We start from the raw sequence: 21,250 nt of genomic DNA, 5'->3' as shown, positions 1-21,250 counted from the left end.
CTCTGATCGTGCAATATCAGATATACGCCGCTGCTGTTTCAATGTTCTTGCATGTCCTAGCGTTTCTCAACCTGCTTAATCTAGCTCTAAGTAATGCATTTGCTGTATAATAATTAGTCATTGTTTTCAACCGGTCTATGTTGGACATTCTTGCTCATCGGATGTGCATCCGAGAGGTTTCTCCCCAAAACAAAACATGACACTAATCATGTTGATTTCTACTGTATATATACAACAACAACAACAACAACAACAACAACAACAACAACAACAACAACAAAATTGTGTCGCGGCAAAGCAGTGTATATATTATTCCGAGATTGCTCCACGTCGACGGCGACCACCGAGCTCTCTCGAATCAGAGGAAAATCTGTTCTACGTCGACGGCGACCACCCAGCTCTCGATCTCCTCCTTCATCCTAGCCTGCACCCCGAAGGTCCCCTTGGCAAGCACGACGCACATCCTCTCAAGAACAAGCGCGTTGCGGAACAGCAGCCTGGCCATCATCCTCTGCGTCTCGTCCCCCCGGTAATGCACCACGTTGATCTCCTTCAACACGGCGTCGCCGCAAAGCTCGACTCGACGCCGCTGTCGTCGGGAAACATCACCACGACCGGATCTTCGTCGCCGCGCCCTGCCGCATCGTCGTCACCTTCTTCTTCGCCATCGCTGCCGCCTTGGTACACGGGACTCCTCCCGGCAAAGCGTCTCTCCGGGTTCTCCTCCTCGACGTCCTCCATGTACAGAGACAAGACCTCGAGCCGGGGCGTCTGCGCCAGCACTCTCCCGACGGCGCCCACGGCGGCGGCACGGCCAGAGGACGGAGACCTTCTGGAGCAGCAGGAGATGAGCAAGTCCGAGTCGCCGTAGACGCCGGTCAGGCTGAGCGTCTCGAGGAACGGCAGATCAATGGCGGCGGCGGCGGCGGCGGCTGAAGGCAAGTTGAGCTCGCAGTGGGCGAGGCAGAGCGTGCGTAGCGCGAGGCAGGAGAAGAGCTTCCTCGGGAGCTCGTACACGCTGCGGCCGGGTTTCACCCCGCGGCGGCGCTCGCAGAAGGGGCCGAGGCGGAAGCGGAGCTCGAGGCAGAGCTCGGGGGAGCTCGCGCTATGGCGGAGCGCGTGGGCGAGCCACGTGTCGACGTGGGGCCAGTCCCAGTCGTCGCAGTCGTCGAAGGCGAAGCGGCGGCGGCGGCAGAGGAGCGCGTTGCAGACGTCGTCCAGGAGCTCGCCGCTGCAGCTCTTGCGCTCCTCGGCCTCGAAGTACAAGGTGTCCCAGTCGCAGGCCCTCTCGCCCTCGCGCTCCGAGAAGGAGACCGTGTGGACGTTGCAGATAGGTTGCTAGGATACGGCGATACGGATACCGATACCGAAATATGTTTGTATATATATATATATATTATTAATAGAAATAATATAAATAAGTTGCCTGATTTGATAATCTATAATTTCAGAAACACAAGTTCACAATCAGTTCAATAATGTAACAAATTACATAACAAATAATAAGGCAGCACGGACGGATACTAGACAACTAGATAGTAAATAGTCTTTTCGTTTCTTTATGCATGGTGTGTATTGTTTTGCACTAACATTAACGCAACCAGACCGACGCACAGGCCGGCCGCACGGCAACTGCCGATGCGCATGCAGCTGTGGAAAAATGTTGTTGCCCGTGCAATTGGGAGAACAGAACATGCATCAACCACCAAAGAAAACTGAATCTCTGATTTTTCTCTCCACGTCTGCGACGGTTGGGCATGGAAATTTCTCTTCGCATGCAACGGACGCTGGGCTCGCGGTACTGGAGAAACAATGCGCGCCTTATAATTAGGAAAACCGACAAAAAATTTATACGCCCTATATAAAAAAAGGAGGGAGTACATGCCATGACAAATTAAGATCATATCATCTTCAATCTTGAAGTGGAGCAAGATTCAATGAATAAGAATAGAGGAAACAGAGAAGAAAAGAAGGAAGAGGAACATATGAGAAGGGGAAGCCAGGAAGGAGAATAGCTGACCTGTGACCTGCTCCGGTCGAGTGCTCAACGGCGAGTCGGCGACGGCGTTGACGGCGAGGGAGCAGCAGGGCGGGCCGGCGGGGACAGCGTTGACAGCGAGGGAGCAGCAGGGCGGGGGACGGCGTTGACGGCGAGGGAGCAGCAGGGCGGGGGATGGGAGCAGCAGGGCGGGGAACGGTGCAACGCAGGCAGCAGCAGCAGAGGTGGCGGCGGCGGCGGCAGCCGGTGCCGGCGATGGACCCGGCGGGGGCACCGTCGTGGCTGCAGTGGCAGCGCGCGGCACAGGCGGGACGGGAGTGGGTGGGGAAGTGGGCACGTGGGGATAGGATGCCCTGGATGCGGTTAATTAGGCCACTCCCGTGTTCCGCCCGGTGTCCGTTCGGTATGCGGCTTTATTTTCTTTCTTTTCTAATTCGGAAAATGCCAGATACGTACGGGACACGTATTTTTGAGTGTCCGGGCGTATCCGACCCCCGATACGCCGGATCCTTGCCGTATCCGTGCTTCCGAGCGTTGCAGAAGACATGGCGCCACCTGCGGGAGAGGGCCGCGGCGCGGCCGGCTTCCTTGGTCAGGAGGAAGGAGAGCACGTAGCCTAGCACGGCGTCCGGGAGAACGCTAAGCCGGTCCTCCCGATCCCTTCTGCGGCCTGCCGGGGAAAACATGGAGGTCGATCGGGCAGCGAGGTTGTTTTGTTTCCTTCGAGCTTTAGTTGGATCCAATCCGGCGATTACGTCGTCCGCCTTCGTTGATTTATAATTAAGACGATAATACCTCCCGGGTTTAAGTTTTTTTAATCCCGGGTTTAAGTGGACCTAAATCAAAATGAGCATACGGTCGTTATTTCGTCGATGCGCACGACCGATTGAGACCCAACCGTCCGTCCTCAGTAGATTGTTAGATTCCATTACGCTGGACATGTGTTGAGCAAGTTTGATGTGTGTGCATGCATGACATGCAACATGGAAAATTGTTAGGAACACACATTAAGAAAAGACCGAGCCGCTAACTTCACAAGAGAAATGTCACACGTGATAACATCAGCTCAATAAAGTTGATTTCAAAAGCTAAAAATGTTTTATATCTCAAACCATTTCTTCGATTCACATTCTGTTTTCACCGTTGACTTTGTATCGATGAGGGCTTCAAAACTAGATCACGCCTAGTTATGTTTCGGCAGACTTTTTTTGGGACTCTTTTGTTACCGGACGATAATGCAAAAGTTACCATCATGTTCTGGAATAGGTTACCACGTAGTGACTTGTTAGTAACAAGGTGGTAACTTCATGTAATATGAGTGGTTACTTTAACACACAAGTTACCATCAATTTTCGTATGAGATAGCCACATGGCATTTTCTTGCTAAATATGGTGGCAACTTCATATATTATTAGGTGGTTACTTTAATACACAAGTTACCATCTAATTTTGTATGAGGTAGCCACATGGCATTTTGTTGCTAAATATGGTGGCAACTTCATATATTATTAGGTGGTTACTTTAATACACAAGTTACCATCAAGGTTTGTATAAGGTAGCCACATGGCATTTTGTTGCTAAAGATGGTGGCAACTTCATATATTATTGGGTGGTTACTTTAATACACAAGTTACCATCAAGTTTTGTATGAGATAGCTACATGACGTTTTGTGCTAAATATGGTGGCAACTTGATATATTATTGGATGATTAATTTAATTCTTGAATTACCATCATACTTTTGTATGACCTTACCACACGGTAACTTGTTATTAACAGGGTGATAGCTTCATAATCATCGGTTGGTTATTCTAATTCACAAATTACCATCCTATTTTGCATAAGATTACCACATGGTAGTGACACGGTGGTAACTTTATGCATTATTAGGTGGTAACTTTTAAGACAGAAAAAATGTCATCGGAATACACCCACATTGGATCTACTTGTGAAGAGCTCGTCGAAACAAAACCGTCAGTGAAAACGGAGCATACATCAGGCACACCATTTAAGAGATAAATCATTTCAAAATTTCGATTTCATAAAGATTGTCAATGATAATCATCATTTGTCCTTTAGTGCATGCATGCAAAATGGTCTGCAAATGCACACATGCATCAATCTTTTACTAGTCTCACAGCAATCGTACGCGCATGTGGACATTAGCGTGACCATCCGCGCGTTAGGCCAGTCCTTAAGTGGAAGGCGGTCTCGTTTTTTTTAGGGCAGGAAGGCGGTCTTGTATACTGACTGCAATCCCGTGGGCCGTAATAGTGCTCTGGGCCTAGGTATGGGCTTAGATAGAAGGGTATATGGGGGTGAGATAGAAGGGTGTGAGGTATCGGATCGTGAAGAACTCATGGGGCCTGCCAGACTTAGGGGCACACGGGCTTCTTCCTTCATACGAAGGGACGCTGATGGGCCGCATGGGCCGTGTGGTATCGCGCCATACATATGGTGTGTACCCCAAGACTCCGGATGGCAACGGGGACGAAACCCGCCGGGTAGTGGCTGCCCAAATCCGTCCCCGTGACCCTCATCCCAGACCCGTCCCCGTCCCCGTCGCTAGTCGCGGGTTTTAGTTTTCTCCCAGCCCCGTCCCCGTGACCCTCATCCCAGACCCGTCCCCGTCCCTAGTCGCGGGTTTCAGTTTTCTCCCAGCCCCGTCCCCATCGGGGTTTTCGTCCCCGTCGGGGAACCCGAACCACCAACATTTCATTACCAAGCCAAAGTTGCAGCAGCAACATGAATGAAAAACAACCCATTTCAGCACCAAGATAAGACAAAACAATATAATTTAGGTACCATTTGACACATATAACAACATCATATAGTTCTCACATATAACAATAGCATTTCACGTATATAACAACACCATTTGTAGGTAGAAATATGGGATGTATCGGGCCATTTTTATGGGTCATATTGAGTTTTCCTGGGTTTCATGGGTACCGGGTTTGAACCCATGAAACCCGTTGGGTTTCACTTTTGACCCATGAACAAACCCGCGAGGATTGAATTTGACCCAAACCCGTACCCTAATGGGGTAAAAACCCGTCGGTTTTCGGGTTTCAGGGCCCCATTGCCATCTTGACCCAGAGCGTCGAGATTAGTGTTTCTAAAAAAAACGTCGAGACTAGTTACGGAGTAGTAAGTGATAATTTGTATGCACACAAGAACACGCGTGTGTAAAGATACATGGCATGGATGAATCGGTTTTTTTTTGTCTGTTGAAATAATGAGCTGAACAGAAATACACATGTTCCCAACATGGCATGCCAACGTGGCAAGTTGAGAAGAAAAAAAATTAAGTGACCATTTGCCAATTTTTTTGACAAGCCGAGGAACCGAAAATATACTATTGTTTTACGGTAAGTTTTTTTTGTTCCTTCGTAGAAAAAAATATTTTTTTCCAGCTCCTCTAAGTTGTAGAGATAGTTTTGTCGATCATATCGTAACTCCTGTAGAATTGGCCTAGCTATGAAATAAAATGCCAATAAACTGATCAGATGCATTCTTTTTTTCGTGCGTCGCTCATGAAGTCTACCAGGCAAGATACGGTTGGAGACCAACAACGAAAAGACTTGAAGCAACGGGAAGCAGTGTGGTTTATGCGGAAAAAAAAAGCATGTGGTTTGATATAATCTTCAGAATTTAGAAAGTCTGGTAATAAGTACTAGCAGTTTTTTTTAGTGGAGGTGATGGCTTCGTGCCGGTTAAGTATTTTCTGCCTTTTACCCGGAAAAAGAAGTACCTTTTGCCTTCAATTTCTGTACGAACCTCTTTGTGACAAAAACCAAACCAGGGGCAAGGCTCCTTTTACTCTAAAAGAAGATGCATTTTTATTCTTGTGTTATCTGCTTTCTTTTATTCTAAATTATCTAGCTTTTGCAACGTAGGAACAGGCTTTGTTGGATACTTTTTGCTCATCACGCCCCAGTTTAGTAAATTGTATCTGTCTACAGTGTCACTGGGCATGAGTGAAAAGGTAACATCGAGACATGTAAGCAAACGACAATCAGTTATATCCTGGCGTTACTATTCCTTCCGTTCTATAATTTTTGTCGAAATATTACATGTATCTAGACACTTTTTAGAAATAGATATATCCATTTTTTAGACAAATTTGAAACAAGAATAAGAACAAAATTATTTCTAGTTGTAGATTTTACAAGAGTGCAAGCACAGCTTTTCCTGTCATTTACAAGTTACTGTTTAGCTCCCTTGCAATCTCATCTTTTTGTGGATGAAGCTCAGCTGCATCTTCTCGAGAGGCCGTCCTTGGTGGTAGTTCCCAACGCCGATGCTTCTCACCTTTTCATCCAAGCATCTGGTACCTCATGACATAGGCTTCATCAAACCATGATAGAGGACTTTCAAGACCAAGACGTGGCCCGCAATCCTTCGTTATAATTGACTCAGATACCTCATGCATGCAAATGCTCTAAAATTGCAAGGCCTATAGTCTCGTCATGACACATGCATGGATCCATAGGCGACGAATTAAACTAACGGCCATGCCATTTCTTGCGTCACTAGTTTCCGGTGACAGTGGCGAGCCGCATACGGATGCCCTTGACAGTCATGCGACATTGCCGGAGCCCCGCTCGTGAGGCACTCGCTTCCGCCCATAAATACCACGTCCATCATCCATCAGAAGAACTCACACAGCTCTCAAATTATCAGCTCGTATACATATACAGCAACCAACCTCACCAAGAGCTTGAACTGGATCCGACCCCTAGCTAGATTGATCGAGAGATGGCGCGCTTCTCGTCCTCCGGCCTTTTGGCTCTGGCGGTGGCCGCGACGCTGTTCGCCGGCGTTTGGTGCGCCCCGAAGGTGACCTTCACGGTGGAGAAGGGCTCCGACCCCAAGAAGATCGTCCTACAGGTGAAGTACGACAAGGAAGGTGACAGCATGGCGGAGGTGGAGCTAAAGCAGAAGGGCTCCAACGAGTGGCTGGCCATGTCCAAGTGCAAGGACACCGGCGCGTGGAAGTACGAGAGCCCCGAGCCGCTCAAGTGCCCCCTCAACATCCGCTTCCAGTCCGAGAAGGGCATGAGGAACGTCTTCGACGATGTCATCCCGGAGAACTACAAGATCGGATCCACCTACTCCCCACAGGAGTACTGATCCATGCACGCATGCCTCCGTTTCTGGCCTTGTTCCATCAATTCGCCAAGTGCGGTTTCCCTCCAATTTTTTTGGCTTGCATTATATCAAGAAATATATGATGCAAGATAAATAAGTAAATAGAATGTACGTCGAGGCCCGTGAGGTGCGTATACGGCAGGAAGTTAGACGAGGAATTAATGTATTTGCTTTCCTATGCACCCATGTCGACCGGTATTTTCGTCAACGAATCTGTTCACTTTTGTATTTGAAATATTCAAATGGACGATTCCTTTATTTATCTTTGCTATATAGTTTGGTACTTGCATTAACTTTTGCATCCCTGAAGAACGTCGACATCTACAAGTTAACTAGATCTTCATATCTAGGCTTATGTAATCCAGTCATCTGCCGTGTTGGCATGATATGTGAGCCCACCCTGTCAGATTAAGGAAAAATTGGTAAAATGTGACACAATGTAACAATTAGGATTCTATGATGTAAAATATGACACACCCCAATATTAAATGGGTTAGACGTTGTCACAAAATCATAAACAGAGCGTAAAATGTGGAATTCGGTCACAAAGCCAGCCGCACTAGGCAGCAAAATAAAGAACGGACCCGCAATACGTTATAGGTTATAAAATACGCCACATCTGTTTGAATGTTCTTGCATATCCTAGAGTTTTATAACCAGCTTTATAATCTAGCTGTAAAACAATGCATTTGCTTTAACATAATGTCTTTGTTTTTCAACCAGGCTATGTTGGACGTTCGTTGCTCATCAGGTCCAAGTTTAGTCAACTGTATCTGCCTACAGTCAGCGACGGACAACAAGGCTACAGTGTCACTCAACATGGAAGAAAAATTAACAAAAGAGTCATGTAAAGCAACTGACATCATGGCAATCAACTAGTATATGATCATATCCCTCACTAGAAAACAAGACACAAGTTTATTTCTAGTTGTAGATCTTACAAGAGTGCAAGCAAACTTTTTCCTGTCATTTACAAGTTACTGTGGTATGGCTATTCCATGGCCAGGATCCCAGCTCCTTTGCGATCTCATCTTTCCGCGGATCACGTTCATCAGCCAACCTAACCGAGAATTCCTCCAACACTGCGGCCCTGGAAAGCAAGAACCTGGCAAGCATCTTGTCCAGAGCCTGTCCTTGGTAGTTCCAAAGGCCGATCCTTCTCACCTTCCGGTTCAAGCATCCGACGTTCATCCGCCACAGGCAATCGGGCATCCGGGTGCCGCCATCGTTAACGGCTCCGGTGCCGATGCCGATGCCGCCGCCGTCTTCTTCCTCGGTGTCTGAGTCTGATCCACCGTAGACGGTATCGTACCCATCATACAGTTGCTCGTTCTTGGGAGGCGGCGGAGCCAGAGGGAACAGGGACAGCTCCTCCAGGTTGTGGGTGTTGGCGAGCAAGGCGGCGACGGACTTGACGCCGTGGGCCGTGAGCAGGCAGCCCTCGAGGCTCAGCCGCCGGAGCCACCGAAGCTCGCGGAGGACGCCGGTGAAGAGGCTGCTGTAGTAGGCGATCGACGGGCGCAGGGAGAGGTGGAGGTAGTCCAGGTTGCTGCACCGTCCGATGAGCGTCGTTACAGGGGCGATCTCCTTTGGGGATTTGCTCGAGAGCTCCTCGCAGATATCAATGGTGAGTGCCCTGATTCCTCTGTGGTTCGCGATCTGGAAGACTGTCGCGAGGCCGCCTTTGAAGCGGAGGGATTCCAGGCGGGCCGTGCGGAGCGCGACGGCTTTGGCGTTGTGGCAGCAGAGCATGGAGAAGTTCCGTAGGGAGAGGCACGGCACCTCGAGGTCGACGATGGTGGGGCACTGCTCGAGCGTCAGGCTGGCGAGGGACGGGCAGCTGGCGAGCAGCCGCGGGAGAAGCTTGGCCGGGTCCATGATCCGGGAGAGGCAGAGCGTGTCCAGCGCCGGCATCGGCATCGGCATCGGCATGGAAGGGAGGTCGAGGCTCCAGTTGGCGAGGCCGAGGCGGCGGAGCGAGCGGCAGCGGAAGATGTGGCGCTGCGTCGCCGTGAATCGCTTCTGGTCGTCCCGGCAGAAGTCGGTCGAGGGGGATTCTTCGGACCCGGAGAAGGGGCAGAGGCGGCGCATGGCGGAGTCCCAGTAACGGAGCGTGAGGTCGAGCTCCTCGGCGCCGGAGGTGACGGCCGTGACGACCCACTGGTCGAGCAGGTCGTAGGGCGGGTGGAACGCGCTGAGGCGGAAGGCGCGGAGGGGGGTGTAGGCGGCCTTGGAGAAGATGGCGCTCGTCACCTGGAGGTCGAAGCAGAGCTTGTTGTCGGAGGCGCCGCCGTACCGGTCGCCGCACTTGGTGTCGGCGAGGTCGATCACCGGGACGGCCTCGTGCACGCGCCGCCATCGCCGGGACAGCCCGCTCGTGCGCGCCGCCTCGTCGGACCGGAGCTGCGAGAGCACGCTCACCAGCGCCTTCTCCGGGAGCGCGCTCAGCCGGTCCGCCGCCGCCGCAGCCGCCGCCATGTTCAGTTCGTCGAAGACGACGATCTCCGTGGCCGAACAATCTGATCGAGGGCGCATTATATTTATCCTGTGCGCGGGCGCCGCCTTCCCGATCTGTTCCCTTGAATCTCTCCTCTCTGTTAATAACCGAAGAGATTTCATAACCGAATTGGAATCAATCTCCCCTGATTACTCGGCTTCGGGATTACAGTCGGTAAATACACGAGACCGCCTTCCACATAAACCCCGGAGGGAGGGAGGGATTATCGCCTTAAAAACAAGGGAACCCCTGATCCACGGCAAAATCGCCGGATCGGATCCACAAAGCTCGAAACCAACCTCGATCGCCATGGTTCCGCCGGCGGGGCGGAGAAGAAGGGACCGGCTGAGCGGGCTCTCGGACGACCTGATAGGCCACGTGCTCTCCTTCCTCCCGACCAAGGAAGCCGGCCGCGCCGCGGGTCTCTCCCGCCGATGGCGCACCGTCTTCTGCAACGTCCACACGGTCTCCTTCTCGGAGCGGCCAGGCGAGAGGGCCGACGACTGGGACACCTTCTACTTCGAGGCCGAGGAGCGCAAGAGCTGCAGCGCGGCGCTCCTGGACGACGTCTGCGCCGCGCTCCTCTGCCGCCGCCGCTGCGCCGGCCACGGCGTGCCGCTGCGCCGCCTCCGGTTCGCCTTCGACAGCTGCCACGGCTGGGACTTTGCCCACGTCGACACGTGGCTCGCCCACGCGCTCCGCCACAGCGGCAGCGCGCCGGAGCTCCACCTCGAGCTCTGCTTCTCCCTCTGCCCCTCCTGCAAGCGCCGCAGGGGCGGGCGCACCGGCAACAGAGGCTACGCGCTCCCGAGGAAGCTCTTCTCCTGCCTCGCGCTGCGCACGCTCTCCGTCGCCCACTGCGAGCTCAACCTCCCTGCAGCCGGCGCCATTGATCTGCCGTTCCTCGAGACGCTCAGCCTGACGGGCTCCTGCGGCAACTCGGGTTTACTCATCTCTCGCTGCCCGCGGCTCGTGGATCTCACGCTGGAAGGCGACGATGGGCTCCAGAAGGTCTCTGTCCTCGACAGGCGGCTCCGCCGGCTCGCGCTCCGGTGCTGCCACAACGTCAAATCCGTCGAGATCGACGCGTCGGAACTCACATCCTTCGACTACAGCGGGGAGCTGCCCATGGAGTCGTTGCTCTCGCTGCACGGGTTACAGCACGCGCTCTCCTATTGCACGCTAGACTTCTGCAAGGCGCGGCCCATGGCGTCCGAGTTCGACCGGTTCCGGAGGCTCCTGGAGAAGCTCTCCGACACGAAGCACCTGCACCTGCACCATGGGAACCTCGAGAGTAGGTTCTTCATGAGGCTCCCTTCGTTCCCCAACCTGACAAGGCTCGTGCTGCAAGGCCCGCTCCGGGACCGTGCCGCCGTGGGCGCCGTCGGCAGGGTGCTGGAGCTGACGCCATGCCTGGAGGTCCTGTCGCTGTTCATGGAGGTCGCGCAGGACGAGCGGAGACGTCACGTGTTCCGTGGCGGCAGCAGCGACGACGACGACGAGCTGATGATGATGCAGGACGAAGACGACGACGATGCCGCGGCACGCGGAAACGAAGCTCCGTCGTCCATGGTTCCCGACAAGTCGAACTTCGCCGCGACGCCGTGCCTGCGGCACCGGGTGAAGGAGATCAACATGGTGCATTACCAGGGGGACGAGGCGCAGAGGACGATGGCCAGGCTGTTGTTCGGCAACGCGCTTGTTCTTGAGAGGATGTGCGTCGTGCTCGTCAAGGGGACCTTCGAGGCTCAGGCTAAGATGAAGGAGGAGATCGAGAGCTGGGTGGTCGCCGTCGACGCAGAACAGATTTTCCTCTGAGCTTCATCCCTAGCTCAAGCTAGTTTTTTTTTTTTTTTTGAAAGAAGTCATTTAAGCCCGACTTTATTAGAAAGCCAAGATCTGATGGCATTACCAGCTTACAACATATCGCAACCACCAACAACAGTCCTACAGAATTTGAGACAACACACCCAAAGGGCAACAGTGCAAAGAGACTAACCAAAACTCAACAATCGTCAACGCCCTGAACCGGCGCGACACGCATATTTGTTTGGAGCTTCGTGATCAGATTCAGCGTTGCGGCCCGCCACTTATCCGGCAGAAGTATCTTTCAGTGTCTCAGGAGCGCCACGGCCTTGAAGATTACCTGCATAGGAGAGGCATATAAGCTAGTTTTGTTGTTCTCTGTACTTCTGTTTTTTTGTTTAAAAGCTCACGGGGATGTACGTTTTCAATGTACTCCGTACTGGTCCGGTGCCATTGTGGACAAAAATTCTGTAGGAAGAGCCTTACCGCATCAGGCGTGAGGGGTCCTCCCAAGATTCGCTCCGACACACTTTGAGAACCGCGATGCAATTTGAACAAACCGTAGTGAAATTTGTCTGTTTAGCAAAACCTTAGTGACCCCAGAATGATATCTTAACGAACCAACAATGTAATCTTAATAAAATATGTATTAAGAAGAAGCAGAGGAGCAGTCTCTGAAAGTCTGAATAAAAATCAGTCTTGTTTTTGCCGGGAATTCCTCTTGGATTTAGCTTCTGCGTGGAAGCTGATTAAGGAGGAAAAACTGTGTTTTCCTCGTTGTTTTGGATTACGAATAAGTCGTTTTATATTAGAGACAATTTCTGATATGGTTTTTAGGAAAATATTTTTTGCTGTTTTTCCGTGTGAAATGGAGTACTTGCTTGATTTAAATACCAATAATACTCGTTTGGATCATAAAAAAGAAGGTAAAATCAACTGTTAAAGTATTTACTTTTTTTCTTGTGCGGGAAAAGTGGGATTTGTTACTCATGAACAAGATTACAATCGATAATGATTACATTGGCAGTACATGGATAAGCCCGATTCAACGGAAAACATGATTCATGGTACACTTAAGTGGTAGGGTGTGCGTGTATACGTTCATATGGGTGAGTGTACGCGCGTGTTGTGAGTGTCTGCATTTGTATCGTGTGTTTCTAAAAAAAAAACTCAGGCTCTCCGTTCCTAGCTCGATGGAATTCTCTAACGAATGCCTGACTTGCTGTTAAAGTATTCGTGTTGTAATACAGAAAATTGCTGAGTAATTAACATAGTTGACCAAACAAACCCGCTATCTGGACACAATATATTTCAGTTACATTTGGGAGCAAATTCTCTAGTCTAGGAAACAAATTGAGAAAAGACCAAAACAAGTTATATTTGCATGGTATTCCGTTATCGTTGTGATAGTGGAATTCGATCCGTTGGATCGCATGGAAAAAAAGTTATAATTGCATTGGAAACACAATTCCGCTATGTGAAAACAAGAGTAAGCAGATATAAAAATGGTTCGTGGCGCCATGAGATGATATCTCACCATTATTCAAAAATAATATAACTAGTCCAAACAAAAATCGATTTCCGATAGAGATGACCTGATGATTTTGTGTCCCAGATCTCGTTTCATACCATGCTCCAAATATGTAAGTTGTTTCTGATTTTAAATTTTTGTATGGAAAACAGCCCTCGAAACCTTAACTCAGTTATTTTGGGTGGTTTTCCACAATCAAAGATTGGAAATAACTCTTTAATCATGAAAGCGGGGGAACCTAGAAAAATCATTAATAACTGAACCTTTACATATTTTTTAAAAACCTCAAAATGCAAAATCCCTATCCAAAACCTAAAAAGTGCGCAAAATCGCATATTCTACCTCAAAATGCAAAATAATTACCAAAAACCTTAGAAATGCAAAATCTCTTGTGAAACCTCAAAATGCAAAATCATTTATCCAAAGCCTCAAAAATGCCAAAATCTCTTGCCCAACCAAAATTTGTAAGCCCCATGTCAGACGCTTCTGAAGAAACTGAAATTGAGACGCTCCGCCGCACGCCCTCTCGCCGCCGCGGCGCGAGAGTCGCCACAGCGTCGCTGGGAGGCTCCCCCTCCGCACTAGCCACCCCCTTCCGCCATCCTCTCTTTCCCCGGGGACGGCGTCTGACCACCGCCCTCCACCCGCGACATGGCTCCGCCCGTCGAAGGCCCAGCGACGCGCTGCTCCACTGGTTCCTGGGGACGGCGACGGGAGGTTCTTAATTGGTGCTCTAGCTGTGTGGGCTCGCCGATAGCAGATGAGGTTGTGAAGATGAGAGGTCTGCTACGTGTTCGACGAAATGGTTCGACCCTGCTTGCCTGTTGCCTCTCTCCTATTTTTCAGTTTTAGGACATTCAGTTCTGTAAGTTTCTAGCAGTTCCTCCGTAATCTGATACTGCCATTGACGCCAACGAGGCACTGGAAACTCGAGTCTTATTGATCACACATTTTTGTAATTGTGCACATATGACTTATTATTGGGCTAGCTTCATTGCTCAAAGTGAACCTTGTACTTTGCTTTCTAGAGTAATAGAAATCGGAGGGGGAGACACTGTAGTTTTCTTAATGCTTGGTTGCTCAAAGCAGTTCGTGTTTACTTGTACATTGTCATCTGTTGCTTTGAGCAACCAGGAATGCTATTAACGGCGGGTATATACCTGCAAGTTCACGCTCTTAATGCTGAAGTGTCAAGAATGCTATTTTACACAATTTTTATGAATCCTTACTCCCCATGGCATGTTGGTCTATGTCAGCCTTCTTTTCTAAGTGAGAGTGCTACAGACTGCAGAGGTCATTGGAAGGTTTATTACTTCTCTTATTCGTGTTCTGACAGAATCCTGTATTAAAAAAAATAGAAAATAGATAGCACTGCATAGCACTTCTGCTTGTCCTCTGAGGAGGCTATGCATGCTGTTGAGATATGTGTCGAATATGTGTACGAGTAGGACTACAGTTGGACTTGGAATTAGCGGAGGGTTAAGTGTTGGTGCCGAACACGTGTAACCCGAAACTAATATATAAAGGCACAATGGGATAGCCCAAATCGCTCATGACAACATAATAACAATAGGCTCACAGGAGGAGCCGGCGGCTTGTGCCGGCGCCCAGGGTGGCCGGTATTGCGGTATTATCGAGGGAGGAGCGCCCGTAGTCATGCCCCGAGGATGTAGGCTTCGGCCGAACCTCGTTAACAAATATCGTGCCTCGGTGTCATCCTTGATTGTGCATCCGTCGGATTTCGTAACAAATGGTATCAGAGCGGGGTTGGAGGATGCGGGAGATCTTGTGGGAGGTGCGAGGATCATGCTCGACGGGCGCCGTGGAACGTCCAATGCGGTGCAAGGTGGAGCATGGCGGCAATCAGATTTCCGATCGATGGAGTCGGACACTTCAGGCGGCCTGAACCGTTCAATGGGCTGCAGTTGGCAAGGATCGACCAGGCGTGGTGATCGGACTGACACAGTGGCCGGGAAGACGTCGCGGATCGGACGACGGCTTCGGCTCGCGATCAGACCGGCGACCAGATGCAGGGGTGACCAGATAGATCGGAGTGGGATGCATCGTGGTATAGCGGTGGATCGGGTGTGGCACAGGGCGGCATGGTGGCACGGTGGACGAGTTGTGTCGACAATACATGTGGCCAGGATGCAACACGAGTTTGTGCATATAATTTGCACACGGGTACAACTGTTACATATTGACGGCATCGGCAGCAGGTGACAGGCACGGAAGTTAACTCGTCGGACGAATCTCGGCAACTAATTGGATTGGAAATCTGAGTCGAGTCAAGAGTATACGTGTCAAGCGGTGAGACCTAGCAGGCGCAGCACTGCACAAGCAAATCTTGAAGGTCGAAGGAGCAGTGGCTAGCTGAGTACTAATCGGTTTCCAAATTAAGAAAAAGAAAGAAGGGCTTGCATGCAGCGAGGCCATCACGTGGGGTGGGATTTGATCAATTTCTAAGTTAATTAAGGAAAGGGTCAAGGCCAGTACAGCCACGTGAGTCTGGGGGCTGGTCGGGTTTGAAGAAATAAAGAAAGGAAAAGTACTGGGAGGCCAAGGCACCAGGTGCATGTAGGTTGTCACGTCCTTGGCTAGCGGTGCCTCGGTTTTGAAGAAAAAAAAGGCCGTTTCAGCAGGGCTCTGGTCGGATCGAGGAAAAAAAATCGAATGCAGGCAGTAGCAGGCGTGTGCAGGTCGGACTTAGGTCGCGGTCCGCCTTGACTCCGGGGCTCGGTTTAAATTCGAGGCAGGAGCAGGCTCAGGCGGTGCGGCAGGGAGCAGAGGCTGAGTAGGCTTCGGTGCAACGCACGGAGGGCAGACCGAGGTCGAGTCTGTACAGTGCGGAAGGCAGCGTTAAGTACTCGAGCAATAGGACACGAGGAAAAGCGGCAGGGCGACTCAGAGAGGAAAAATCCATGGAGTTGCTAAGCAATCATTGGGCAAAGCAAGGTGGAAACCACGGGAAAGCCAGGGGCAAACCAGACAATTAGAGATCAGGTCATTGTTGTTGCAGATCGAATTTTTCGAGCGCAGATGTTTTGCGAGGAGAAAAAAGGATCGCATACGGAAGTGAAGGATCTCAGGAGTTTCTCTGAAGAGCAGGCTAGTGTTGGTTTGTCAGGAGCTTTGGCAGGACGTTGGGTGCGTGCAGCGTGGCTTTAGGCGACGAGAGACGGTGCGCGTATAAGGCCAGGAGTAGCCTGGAGCGTGTCGTGTGGATCGTGTGTCTACAAGGCGTTGAGCAATACACTTGGTGTTGGGATGGCACGACGCAAGGTGGAGTAGGGTTGCAGTTGGACAAGTTCGGCTGGGGTCAGACGACAGTCTAGCAGATCGACAGGGATGTCGGTCGGAACAGAAGAGGACAGAAGATCGGCGACAACGACGTAGGAGCGTGAGGGCTGATGGTGTCCGAATTCTGTGGCGTGGCAATACGTGACGCATGCCTGAGGGATGCGTGGAACTCGACATTGGTCGGGTATGACTGATGGATCTACAGTGGGGCCTAAGGTGGTGTGGGTATGATACCCGGTAGATCTTGGCCAAGATTGCGGATGCTCGACGCGGTAATAGTGGCGAGGTGTGCGGTAAGCACGGGACACGGCAACAGACCAAGGCATATGCGGTCAGACAGTGGCTTGACATGTGTGCATGGGTGCTGAAGCAGTGTTGGCGAGTACCAGGTTCAAGTTGGTGACTGGGTCTATCAGGACGGTCTGAAGTGATGGACAAGAGTCGGCCATGGGGAATATGAGAAAGTGTTTTTTGTGGAAAGTCTAGATTGTCAAAGGCTTAGAGAGCACATGGCCGTATATTCTATGATGTTCGATGCACATGACAAAATGCAGGTGACGGGATGCAGAAGGAGGCGGAGTGCTATAGCAGTGGAACATGTAGAAGACTATCCGAAAAGGATGAGACACTGCGAATTTGACTCAAGATGACTCAAGGGCGATGACGAAATTCCTTCAAGTTTCATGAGGACAGTCAACGATAGCGAGGATGACGAGTTCAAGTAACTCTTATGTGTGGCATCTAACATGTGAGTTGTTCGACTTTCACATAGATACCAGGGTGACGATACATCGGTGTTGTCGAATATGATGACTTTATGATCGGTGTGTGATGGCGTTGAACGGATACTCCGGGAAGTTAGGAACACAAGGCAGGAGTTTGGAGAACTTATTTTTGTCGGGAGGATTGACTGTTAATGAATAAAAGGAAGGGACTACGGTTGCAGGTGGAATTATGTGATGTCAAGAAAGTAGCAGTGGAGCTCATGATTGATGTTTTCAAGTCCAAGGTACACGGAGGTTCGTGCATGATGACTTCAAGATGGTGAAGGACATATTCGCCAAGGTGGAGTTTGTTGAGATATGTGTCGAATATGTGTACGAGTAGGGCTACAGTTGGACTTGGAATTAGCGGAGGGTTAGGTGTTGGTGTCAAACGCGTGTAACCCGGGCCTAATATATAAAAGCACCGGGGTAGCCCAAATAGATCACGACAACATAATAACAATAGGCTCACAGGAGGAGCCGGCGGCTTGTGCCGGCACCCAGGATGGCCGGTATTGTGGTATTATGGGGGGAGGAGCGCCCGTAGTCATGCCCCCGGGATGTAGGCTTCGGCCGAATCTCATTAACAAATATCATGCCTCGGTGTCATCCTTGATCGTGCATCCGTCGGATTTCGTAACATATGCAACAAAGCCTTGAGTGTATCAGACTTATCCATGTACTCTGTTGTTAATTTTAATAAATCTCTCTTTACCAAAAAAGAAAAGAAGATAGCACTGCATTCAGGTGAGGGAACAAAGAATGCAAACCAGTCAATTCAGGACTCCCATTATTACCGAAGAAAGGTTTAATGTTCTTTACACCGGTATTCCTGACCACTTGGCATATAATTTTAGGACTAGCATAACAATAAGTTTTCCGCAGGCTGCAGTCTTACTGTTTCGTATTACTGATGATTTAAAGCTATCTAATTTTGCTTGAACAATGATTTGAACCTATCTAATTTTGCTTGAACAATGATTTGCAGCGTGATCTATATGTTCTTGTACAGTTACCTTACTCTTCTAACACTTGTTCCTTTTAGTTTGCAGAGTCATGGTTCGTGTTTACTTCAAGATGTACACTTGATAGCATGAAATTCTGCATATATGAGCATCTTCAACAAAATAGGTGGAAGCTCGTGGTACTTATTTAGCATTCCTGAGAGCCTGATATATCTCTCGAAGTACTGTTTTCTGGGAAATAAAATGCCGATAACCTTGTCAGGTACATATTCATTTATATCATCTGTGTTGTGTTATTCACTTTCTCTTGTCATAGATTGTCTGTCTTGTGCTTATCAGATCTTATGTGTCCGAGCCAACAGAGAAATATTCAAGCAAATTTTATCTATTATATCCTGGCGTTGCAGAAATTGGATTTTTTTTGTAACCCGCAATCACAACTTTTCTTGCCATCTATCTACAGCTACCCTGGTATGGCGATTCGATCTCCAGGATTTTAGCTCGCAAGCAATCCTATGCCGGGAATGTTGAGCCGTTACGGTAACAGAGAATTTGTCCAAAGCTGCAGCCTTCGAAAGCAGAAACTCTGCAAGCAACCTTTCGAGTTGCTGTCCTCTGTAGTTTTCAATGTTGATCCTCCTCAGCTTATGATCAAAGCACCTGATTTGCATGCGCCGCATGTTATACCACAAAGGATCGGTCACCTGGCTACTACATGTGGCACCGTCGTGGCTGTCGTCCTCAGGCTCGTGATCTGATCCAACTGGAGCAAGATGGGCTGCTCCTCCGCCTCTCCTTTGGATAAGAAGGAAACAGCGACAATGCTTCCAGGTTGCAGGTCTCACGAAGCAAGACGGCGACAGACCGGACAGTATGATAGTCGTACAAGCAACCCTTGAGGCTCAGCTGCCTGAGACACGGCAGCCCGCGCAGCGCGTCGGCAAACAAGCTGCTGTGGCAGGCCATTGTTGGGCGCAAGGAAAGGTGAAGGTGTGTCAGCTTGGTGCACTTGCTGATGAGCGTGGTGACCGGAATGACTTCTGCTCGTTCTTTCTTGGAGATGTCTTCACAGATTTCAATCGTCAGCGCCAGGATGCTCCCGTGGTTGGCGACCTCGAAGAGCGACTCGCCGGGAAGGGCGCCCTTGTAGTGCAGCCCCTGCAGGCACGGGCTGCACAGGTCGACGCGCGTGGCGTGGTGGCAGCAGATCATGGCGAAGCTCCTCAACCGGGGGCTGGCCACCGTGATCTCCCTGACTCCGGGGCACTCCTGCAGGGTCAGGTCAGCCAGGCGCGGGCAGCAGTTCAAAAGCAGCTCCTGCAGCAGCCCGCCTGGGTCCATGATCCTCGCGAGGCACAGCGTCTCCAGCGACGACATGACCGCGCCGGTGGCCGGCAGATCGAGCGTCCAGTTCGTCAGCCGCAGGCGGCGGAGCGTGCGCACCGGAAGATCTGGCGCTGCGTCTTCGTGTACATGCCCCTCAAGTCCTTGCCGAAGTCTGCCGAGGCTCCCTTGGACGAGGAGCCAAAGGGGCAGAGGCTGCGTTGCTCGTCGTGCCAGTACCTGAGCTTGACGTCGATCTCCTCGGCGCCGGAGGCGGCCGCGGTGGCGACCCACTGGTCGAGCAGGCCGCCCGGCGGGCGGCACGCGTCGAGCCGCAAGGCGCGGACCGGCGTCCCGGGGCTCTTGCCGAGGATGGCCGCGGTCACCTGGAGGTCGAAGCAGGCTTTGATGTTGTTGTTCGAACAACAGTCCATGTGGCCTTGTTTGGGGTCGACGAGGTCGACGACGGGGACGGCGGCGTGGGCGGCGCGCCACCGGCGGGAGAGCGCGCTGGTGCGCACGGCCTCGACGGTGCGGAGGCTGGAGAGGATGCGCTCCAGCGTCTTGTCGGGGAGCCGGCTCAGCCGGTCCTCCTTCTCCTGCTGCCTGCGCCTGTTCATCTTTTCTCTTTGTCGGCGAGATGAGGTTCGATCTCTGCGTGCCGCCGCCTTTTATGGGTTGATTTGATTTGATTGAGTCGCTGAGTTCGAGCCGGTGCTTGCTCAAACATGCGTGAACGGCCGTTTCGATTTTTGTTACCCACTCGGATTATACCCACCACGGTACCGCGTATAGACCAATACGAGTACTGTACGTATATACTCATTTACTTCTTTTTTGTTCCGGTACCGCGTATAGACCAATACGATTATACCCACCAAGTCCTTATACTACGTGTACATCCTTAAAATTCCGAAAGTTTGTTCCGGTTTGTTGAAAGTTCATTCACATTTATTGAAATTTATTTCTCCCTGATGTTTTTCTTCCTTTTTTTTTCCTTTCTCTAGTGCCATCAATGATAGGATGATGAGAAGGGGCGCCGCTGCACTGCTGCCACCGATCGAGGGTCCAAAGACAAGTTATATAGTGACAAAATAAAATAAAATCTACAAGACCCAGCGTTGAACCAATCGATCCCGTGCATGCGCATCTGCGGCGGCAGCGAGCCGCAGAGGATGCTGCCGAGGCTAGCTAGGCTCCTGCTTGGGAACGCGCTGGTTCTTTGAGAGGCTGCACGTTGTGTACTTGTGTTCACGTAGAGGACGAGGTCTAGACTCTAGAGAGAGGTGCGAAGAGGAGATAGGAAGATGGGCAGCGGCACTGTGCGTATGTTCAGGGCCTCCAAAAATTAAGGGCCCCCAAATCTAGCTATTCTTAATTAATAGCAGAAAAAGAAAAAATCCCAAACATAATAAGGAAAGAAGAAGTCAAATGACATCAGATTGATTCACTTTCAGCCGCAACGGGCCTCTTGATTCCGTCAATTTCCGATTGATTCATATACATGACGATCTCCAATTCTTCAGACTCCATCGATTACAACTCCGTGGAAGGGCTGTAGGGGCAGGGTGTTCGCACACGAATACGTCACTATGTACCCTCGGCGCCGAACGTGATGCGCGGCAACACGCGCCGAGGGAGGCTCGCCGGAAGCGCAATATGCAAGACAGTCCGGCGGGCGTTTTTGCTGACCCGAAACCCCACTCGCTCGGGAGGGATCCCGTAAGGGCAGTGCGGCTGCTATGGTCTGCCCTAGGTCGGCCTGACCGCCCCTAGGGTCTTGTGGATTCGCTGCCCTCCAACTCGAAGAACGACGAAGAACGAGAAGAAAGATACATGGGAGAGAGATGAAAAAGATAAAGTTGTAGATGTGTTTGAGAAACGGACTTGGATCCACGTCCAAAACTCTAAT

The 21,250-nt window shown here is 50.7% G+C and overlaps 3 protein-coding genes, 1 long non-coding RNA gene and 1 pseudogene across 4 annotated transcripts; 3 read left to right on the top strand and 2 right to left on the bottom strand.

Moving 5' to 3' along the window:
- Nucleotides 1–6,668: 6,668 nt before the first annotated feature.
- On the top strand, nucleotides 6,669–7,423 carry LOC100830174 (pollen allergen Lol p 2-A). The gene has a single exon (XM_003580713.4). The coding sequence runs from the start codon at nucleotides 6,760–6,762 to the stop codon at nucleotides 7,132–7,134; it is 375 nt and encodes a 124-aa protein (XP_003580761.1). The 5' UTR covers nucleotides 6,669–6,759; the 3' UTR covers nucleotides 7,135–7,423.
- A 664-nt stretch (nucleotides 7,424–8,087) lies between these two features.
- Nucleotides 8,088–9,630, bottom strand: LOC112269401 (F-box/FBD/LRR-repeat protein At2g26030-like). The gene has a single exon (XM_024456097.1). It carries the CDS (start codon nucleotides 9,628–9,630, stop codon nucleotides 8,119–8,121), a length of 1,512 nt encoding a protein of 503 aa, XP_024311865.1. The 3' UTR covers nucleotides 8,088–8,118.
- Nucleotides 9,631–9,958: 328 nt separating this feature from the next.
- Nucleotides 9,959–11,467, top strand: LOC104581458 (F-box/LRR-repeat protein At3g58900). Its single transcript, XM_010229029.1, has 2 exons — nucleotides 9,959–11,116; nucleotides 11,300–11,467. Exons 1-2 carry the CDS (start codon nucleotides 9,959–9,961, stop codon nucleotides 11,465–11,467), a joined length of 1,326 nt encoding a protein of 441 aa, XP_010227331.1.
- Nucleotides 11,468–13,410: 1,943 nt separating this feature from the next.
- On the top strand, nucleotides 13,411–18,613 carry LOC112269497. Its single transcript, XR_002961346.1, has 3 exons — nucleotides 13,411–13,791; nucleotides 18,096–18,277; nucleotides 18,479–18,613. It is a non-coding gene; the product is annotated as an uncharacterized LOC112269497 (long non-coding RNA).
- On the bottom strand, nucleotides 18,385–20,759 carry LOC100826295 (annotated as a pseudogene).
- Between the last annotated feature and the right edge of the window lie 491 nt (nucleotides 20,760–21,250).

The sequence above is a fragment of the Brachypodium distachyon genome, chromosome 5, assembly GCF_000005505.3.
Source record: "Brachypodium distachyon strain Bd21 chromosome 5, Brachypodium_distachyon_v3.0, whole genome shotgun sequence".
NCBI classification, from domain to species: domain Eukaryota; kingdom Viridiplantae; phylum Streptophyta; class Magnoliopsida; order Poales; family Poaceae; genus Brachypodium; species Brachypodium distachyon.
This window is presented reverse-complemented; position numbering and strand designations above follow the sequence as displayed.

Bases quoted from the DNA above. Each gene is read 5' to 3' on its own strand.
- LOC100830174 (XM_003580713.4), top strand. From the start codon at position 6,760: ATGGCGCGCTTCTCGTCCTCCGGCCTTTTGGCTCTGGCGGTGGCCGCG.
- LOC112269401 (XM_024456097.1), bottom strand. From the start codon at position 9,630: ATGGCGGCGGCTGCGGCGGCGGCGGACCGGCTGAGCGCGCTCCCGGAG.
- LOC104581458 (XM_010229029.1), top strand. From the start codon at position 9,959: ATGGTTCCGCCGGCGGGGCGGAGAAGAAGGGACCGGCTGAGCGGGCTC. The intron at 11,117-11,299 runs GTGTTCCGTGGC...GTGCATTACCAG, and splicing joins AGGACGAGCGGAGACGTCAC to GGGGACGAGGCGCAGAGGAC.